At 57.3% G+C, this 600-nt stretch overlaps 1 protein-coding gene across 1 annotated transcript in view; it reads right to left on the reverse strand.

The window, feature by feature from the left end:
• EMH_0005340 (oxysterol-binding protein, putative) overlaps positions 1-600 on the reverse strand; it is a gene marked incomplete at both ends in the record, with an annotated part of 12,791 nt that overhangs the window by 7,386 nt on the left and 4,805 nt on the right. The window contains 1 exon segment of the mRNA XM_013497169.1: positions 117-304. Coding sequence (XP_013352623.1) covers positions 117-304 — 188 coding nt within the window.

Raw genomic sequence — 600 nt, forward strand, 5'->3', positions numbered from 1 at the left:
AGGGTTTCCTCGACATCGTGTTCAACGCCCCTATGCAAAACAAGGGCTTTAGCTCGGACCCCTAAAAACGAGGACTTAGGGTTTAGGGTTTAGGGTTTAGGGTTTAGGGTCTGGACCTTATCGAGTTTGTAATTTCGCTTTGCCAAGGAGCGCACGGACTTCTCCAGCTGCCGACGCTGCGTATACTCTTCGCTCAGGAGCCGCTCCCACTGCTGCAGCAGCTGCTGCAGCAACTGCTGCAGCTCATCTACTCGCTGCAGCAGCAGCACCACCTGCGACCGCAAGTTGCCTCCCTCTCCGGGGCCTGCATGCCACAGAAGACCCTAAACCCTAAACCCTAAACGCTAGAAGAAGAGAGGCACGCTCCGAGCGCAGAACAGCGAGCAATCCTCTGCCGCTCCGTTTCCCCGAGCACCAGCGGCAGCAACGTGACAGTAGCAGCAGCTGCTACAGCAGCTGCGGCAGTTCCACCAGCAGCAGTAGCAGCTGCAACATCACCAGCAACGGCAGCAGCAGCAACAGCAGGAAGAGCAGCAGCAACAGCAGCAACAGCAGCAAGAGCAGCGTTTGTTACTTGTCTGGGCGAGTTGAGCGACAGAC

The sequence above is a fragment of the Eimeria mitis genome, genomic scaffold (assembly GCF_000499745.2).
Source record: "Eimeria mitis Houghton genomic scaffold, Emh_scaff251, whole genome shotgun sequence".
In the NCBI taxonomy this organism is placed as follows: domain Eukaryota; phylum Apicomplexa; class Conoidasida; order Eucoccidiorida; family Eimeriidae; genus Eimeria; species Eimeria mitis.